Source organism: Fukomys damarensis, unplaced genomic scaffold, assembly GCF_012274545.1.
Source record: "Fukomys damarensis isolate Sample0158 unplaced genomic scaffold, DMR_v1.0_HiC HiC_scaffold_13, whole genome shotgun sequence".
NCBI classification, from domain to species: domain Eukaryota; kingdom Metazoa; phylum Chordata; class Mammalia; order Rodentia; family Bathyergidae; genus Fukomys; species Fukomys damarensis.
The window spans coordinates 36298560-36304284 of record NW_022900925.1 but is presented as its reverse complement, the minus strand read 5'-3'; the positions used below and the strand labels follow the sequence as shown (position 1 = coordinate 36304284).

Sequence of the window (5725 nt, the reverse complement as noted above, 5' to 3'; positions counted from 1 at the left end):
TTTTTTTTTTTTTTTTTGGTACCGGGCATCAAACTCAGGACCTTGTGCTTGCAAGGCAGGCGCGGTGCCACTGAGCTAAATCCTGGGCCTGTCTGTTTCTAATTCTGAGACAGGGTCTCACACTAACCTGGCCAGGCGGTACCCTCCTCCTGTTTCAGCCTCCCAAAGTGCTGGGGTTAGAGGTGTGCACCACTGAGCCCCCCCCAGACTCTTTCTTAAGGCTGGTAGCTGTGGTCCTTTGTGTCCATTAGGAAGGACAGAGTCAGACTGCAGGATGCACTGCCTAAAAGTGGAGAAGCCAAGTGAAGGAACGAGGACCCTCTCTTTGGGACTTAGAGAACCAAACACTGTCCCCTCCTGAACCTCTTCCTGTCATCTCCCCGCAGTCACCTGCAGGTGCTCACGAACTCCCCTCCCCGCTCTTCTCCCCTCCCCCAGGCCCTCCTCCGCCTCCCGGGGCTCTTCGGCTGGGTGAAAACAGAAAGAGGGGTCCATATACATGCCAGGGCATTTGTTTGTTTTTGACACAGAATCTGGATATGTAGCCAGGCTGGCCTCCGCCTCATGCGATCCTCCTGCCTCAGCCTCCGGAGTGCTGGTATGACACGTGTGTGTGGGCCACCACACCTGGCCCTCCCAGGGAGCATTGGCCAGATCAGGAGTGCGGAGCTGAACCCTGATGCAGGGCCCAGCCCCTTTCTGGGAATGGGGTGGGAGAAAAACGTGGGGCTTTGGCTCCCTAATCACAGCTGCATGGCCCAACTCTCAATCCTCAGCTTTCTCATCTGTCAAATGGGCTGGCAGCCCCTGCCCTGCAGTGGCGAGTGAGCCAGAGACACCTGTCTCAGAGGCATGCGTGTGCACGTGTTTGTGTGTGTGAGACAAGGTCTCACTCTGCAGTTCAGACTGGCTTTGAATTCACTAATGTAACCCTGGCTGTCTTCAAACTTGCAGCAATCCTCCTGCCTCAGCCTCCCGAGTGGCGAGACCACAGGTGTGCACCACCGTGCCTGGCAGCTTTCACCTGGACCAGGCCTGAGGCTGCCTCACCCCCTTCCTATCTCTGGTGTCTCTGCCCTTGCCAAAATTCTTTCTATAAAGCTCAGTGGACTGCCGAAAATTCCTCCGAGTCCCCCGATGCCTGTGAGGACAGTGCGAGCTCTGGCGTCCGGGCCTGCAGTTTGGCTCTGACTCTGTCTCTCTGAGCCAAGTTACTGAGCACGTTCGAGCGTCAGGTGACTCATCTGAAACACGGGGCAACCGGGTGGCTTCTCCCACTTATGGCACAAAGAACAAGGGGCCGAGAGCGAGCCTTTGGCCCAGGGAGAGGCTGGCTGTGCCTGGTATTATTTGCGGTGCTGGGATCGAACCTGGGGCCTGGCACGCACTGGGCAACATTCTACACCGAGATGCATCCCCGCCCCGCGCCTGCTGTCACACACGCTTCGCTGGCAGGAGCGCAGGAGGCAGACAAGAGGAAGGACTTCCCAGCTTTCCTCAAAGCCTGTCCTCCGCGTCCTCACAGGAGCAGCGTGACACTCGCCAATGGTTACTCACGGCCGCGTGCTGAGACTCCTTCCTGTGACCTTGCTCCTGCCCATCAGCCAGGGCCCCGTCCTGCCCCACGACCCAGCTAGGCCGCCTCTCCTGATCCGGAAACTGGGTGTGATGACAGCGCTTTCTGAGCAGGCTGCCGGGAGGGAGCCGTGGGGAAAGACTCGGCTCCTGCCCTGGATGCGAGTGGACACCTGGGAATGACCCCTCGGGCCTCTCTCGCCTTTCGGGGCAGGGCTCTGTCTACACCGCCATCTCTCCTCCAGGCTGTGTGGTCTGGGGTTAGGGAAAAGGCTGGCACAGGGTTTACACTGGGCCTCCCTGCTGGACAGCCCGCCATGAACACTAGTTTTCAAATTAATTACTATTTTGAGATGGGGTCTCACTGTGTAGTTCATACGGACCTGGAACTCACTATGTAGCCCAGGCTGGCCTCGCACTCCCAGCGATCTGCCTGCCTCAGCCTCCCGAGTGCTGGGGTCATTGGACTGCACCGCCACACCTGGCCAGGAGCCTTCCCCTTTTACAGATGAAGAATCTGAGATACAGAGGTTGATGCCTCAGGGCCATGGCACTCTTGGCCCAGCTGAGTCCACAACCCCTCCGGGCTCCACGTGGTGAGGGGATCACCCCACCCCTCGGTGTGGCTCGTGGACTGTGTTCTGGTGACAGAGGGGCTTGTGCTTCTGTGAGCTGGGCAATGCTCTGTTGGAGATAGAAACAGCTCTTCTGGGGTGACTCCAACGCCTGGCTGTCCCCTCAGCCCTCTCCTGGGGCTGCCGGGCATCCAGGGCCAGCACAGCCACCACCCTTCCCTGGGGGTGGACGCCCCCCCATGCTGGGAGACAACGGCGGAGGGGCAGCCCCTGGTGGGGGTCAGGCCACTTCACCTCCGGGCTGGGGACTCCTGGACACTGCAGGCAGGGGCCGGGGAGGTGAGAGTCTGAAACAGGCTTTAGGGAGCGTTTCCTCCAAATGTAGATTTGAGCTCCTATTAAACTTGCCAAAAATTTGTGTTAGCTAATGGATTCTTAATTCTGTCTAAAATGAGAGAGGGAAAATTATGCCATTCATCTTGTATTGGTTTGAAATTACATCTGACACCTAATCGATCATACTGTGGAACATTAACTCTTTGGAAGAGACCCAACTTTTCCTCTCTCCCTTGCTTTCCAGGGCTCTGGAGCCGCCCCCCAGCTCTGATTCCTCCTTTTGTATTTCATTAACTAAGCAAAGCCCGGGCTGTCTCTGGGGTGAGAGGTGGTGTGGGGGAGGTGCCTCCAAGTGGAGGGAGACAGCCAAGGCCCCCATCCCTGGCCATAACCAGACCCCTACTTCCAGCCTTCAAGTGACCTCCGCTCCTGTCTGCTTTGCCCAAACACTCAGAAATGTGGAGGAGCAGAAAGCAGGCTCTGGGGTGTGGGTGACCTCAGAGCCACCTTGGGGCACGGGGGTGGGGGGACAGGCAGGGCTGAGCTGGCACCTGGGGCCGGGGCCATGGCGGGGCCTCACCTGCGACTTGCCTGGCAGATGGGTGAGGAGGAGGAGGGCAGATGACAAGACTCCCTGTGGGGATCTGAGAGCTCTGACTGGAACCCCAACTCCAGACTTGCTTTCCGGCAGGGGCAGTGAGAACCCAGAGGCCGCCAGGTTGGGCTGGGATCCGACTTCCGACTTCCGTCCTGACAAGGCCCTGTGTGACCTTGGCCAAGCTGCAGAATGCCTGAGTCTCAGGCTCCTCCTCAGTCAGAGCAGAAAGACAGCCTGGGTGGGGACAGAGGGCCACAGTCCAGGTGACAGTGGGATGGAGCCCATCCCCCGGCACAGTACAGGGCAGGTGAGGGGCACAGAGGGCCAGGGCTTCCTCCCGAGGGTGTCAGCACGGGGGAGCTCCCTGCCCATGAGGTGAGGTCTCCCGAGGAAGGGTGTCTAGGGAAGGACCAGGGAGAGGGCTTCCACTTGGCAGCTCTAACTCCATTTGGGGAATCCAAAGGCCTCCCCCAGCCTCATTTTGAGTATCTCATTTAAATTTTATTGCTCCGCGTTTGCAATACATGTGATTACATTCCTTGGGAGGAGCTGGTGCACAGAACACACCTCTATTAAATGTATTCTTTTTTCTGGTACCGGGGATCAAACTCAGACCTCGCGCTTGCCAGGCAGGCGTGGCACCACTGAGCCACATCCCAGTCCTGTCTCTATTCTTTTTACTCCTCATCCCCTTCTCATTTGGCCACTTTACCGGGGAGGTTGGGTGGCTGAGCACGGACTGCGCTCGGTCTCTCAAAAGCAAAGGATGGCCAAGGGTGCAGGTGAGGAGGGGGTGCAGGGCCATCGCCCAGGCGGTGTGGTGGCTCCCTGAGTGTGGCTTGGGACACTATGGAAGAGGGTCCTTTGAGAAGGGGTAGCCACTAAGGAGACGTGGCAGGCAGTGGCCCCTGGTGCAGGACACAAGAGGGAGCCCGGGCCCCAGGACTGGAGACCCCACAGCCTCTGCAGCTGTCCTGTGGACCCTCAACTCCCCAGACCCACAAGTGCGAGGCCAAGGCCAGTCTGGGTTGAGCCAGTCAAGGTCATGCAAGGAGCCCTGAGCTCCTGTGGGGCGTCCCCCCCAAGGGCAGGAAGGCGTGGCCTGTGGAGGAGCCCCGGGAGGGTGGGGTGATCTCATCTGGAACCCTCACTTTACAAAATATCCTAGGCCTGGGAGAGGGGGTGCCATAGGCGGGGTGACAGGGGAGACAGAGGAGCCCGAAGTGGGGTGTCTGACTCTGGGCCCAGGGCTCTGCCCCTCTAGCTGCACCCAGAACCCGAAGACCACTTTCTGGGTTACCTCCTGGGCCCAGCAGAGCCCAAGTCGGGGAGCAGTGAGGAGAGGCACTGAGAGAGGCTTCCCCGAGGACACAGGAGTCGGGGCGAGGAGGTTTCTCAGGTCCTCTCCCACCCAACACACGAGAAGCACACAACACAGGCAGGAGTTTTATTTCCAAATGTCTCTGCTCCTGGAGTTTGCTGTTTCCCAGGAGACAGCTGGTGGAGGTGCCCCTTCCTGCCAGCCTCCTTGGCAGCCACTAGGCGGCTGTGGCTTCCTCTTCTGCCTGGAGACGCCACAGTGAGGGGCCCACGTGGCTTGTATTAACAGGAAGTGGTGCTGAGGGGCTGAGGACAGGGCAGCCCGTGGGATGGCCGGTGGGGAGACTGAGGCAGCCGAGCACAGGGCCACACTGGCCAAGAGTCTGTGCAGCCTGGCCCGACCCCGTGCCTGTACTGACCTGCCTCTGCTTACCGAAGGGAAACACTGCTCCTTTATCCCAAACTGGGAATGTTTCTATTGTGATGAACATAAAAATAACACATGATTACTGTAAAAACAGGTAATCCCGGCCAAAGGGAATGAACAAAGGCCCCGGGCTCACATTCTTGGATGTCTTTTTCCACAAGAAAGCCATTAGCCTCCGGCTGAAAAGTCAGGGCAAGAGTGCCCTATTCGGAAGAGGGGAGACATGGGAGACATGGCAACACTGTGGAAGGTTCTAGAACCAGGGAGGTCGCCCTGGAGAGGCTGCTGTGTGCATCTGGCTGTCGCCCCTGGAAGGTCAGTGGGGTCAGAGTGGGGCTCTCTCCACCACACCTCTGCTCGCCCCCACTCCCATCCGCGGGGGCGCCATCCCGTCCCGAGGGCTGGAAGAATGGATGAAACCGGTCCAGAAACGGACACGGAGTGCAAGGAGGACCTGGGTCACGGACACGTCAGGAACCAAAAGTGCCAGAGGCCTGGGGGGGAAATGGCCTGCGACTGCTGCTCGAGTGGGTCCGGGCCACAGAAGCAATGTCCCAGGTCAGGACGGGGCCTCGGACAGAAGCAGGACCAGGGTGGGCCGTTTGGCCCCTACACCGTGACCAGGGGCAGCGTGGCTGGGCACTCACCTCCCTGCGGGAGCCCCCCGACAGCACAGGGGTGGGCGCAGCCCCTCGGCGCCCCTTCTGCTCCCGGCCAGAGGACTTCGGTAGAGGCCCGCCGTCCACGCATCCCGTTATTCCGGGGAACCACAGAAAGACGGGGTTCTCAACCCCACTGTGCAGACGCAAAACCAAGGCCCGAAAGGCACAGCGCCTGGCGGGGTCACGGCGGTCACAGACCGGGAGGCCGGGCCGAAGCCCAGGCTCGGGGTGG

The 5725-nt window shown here is 59.5% G+C and overlaps 1 protein-coding gene across 4 annotated transcripts; it reads right to left on the bottom strand.

Annotated features, from left to right (window-relative positions):
- Window positions 1-2030: 2030 nt before the first annotated feature.
- Window positions 2031-5719, bottom strand: LOC117285889. 4 transcript variants are annotated; one of them, XM_033763019.1, is made up of 4 exons: window positions 5479-5719; window positions 3067-3318; window positions 2445-2545; window positions 2031-2259 (listed from the first exon to the last, which is right to left on the bottom strand). In XM_033763019.1, the coding sequence occupies exons 1-4, from the start codon at window positions 5579-5581 to the stop codon at window positions 2035-2037; spliced, it is 681 nt and encodes a 226-aa protein (XP_033618910.1). In that variant the 5' UTR covers window positions 5582-5719; the 3' UTR covers window positions 2031-2034. The 4 variants fall into 4 exon arrangements, with proteins under 4 accessions (XP_033618910.1, XP_033618909.1, XP_033618911.1 ...); XM_033763018.1 differs by having other exon boundaries at window positions 2031-2545; XM_033763020.1 differs by lacking the exon at window positions 2445-2545.
- Between the last annotated feature and the right edge of the window lie 6 nt (window positions 5720-5725).

Bases quoted from the DNA above. Each gene is read 5' to 3' on its own strand.
- LOC117285889 (XM_033763018.1), bottom strand. From the start codon at position 5,581: ATGCGTGGACGGCGGGCCTCTACCGAAGTCCTCTGGCCGGGAGCAGAA. The intron at 3,319-5,478 runs GTGAGTGCCCAG...GTCCCCACCCAG, and splicing joins CGGGGGGCTCCCGCAGGGAG to GCTGTCTTTCTGCTCTGACT. The intron at 2,546-3,066 runs GTGAGGCCCCGC...CAAGTTTAATAG, and splicing joins ATCTGCCAGGCAAGTCGCAG to GAGCTCAAATCTACATTTGG.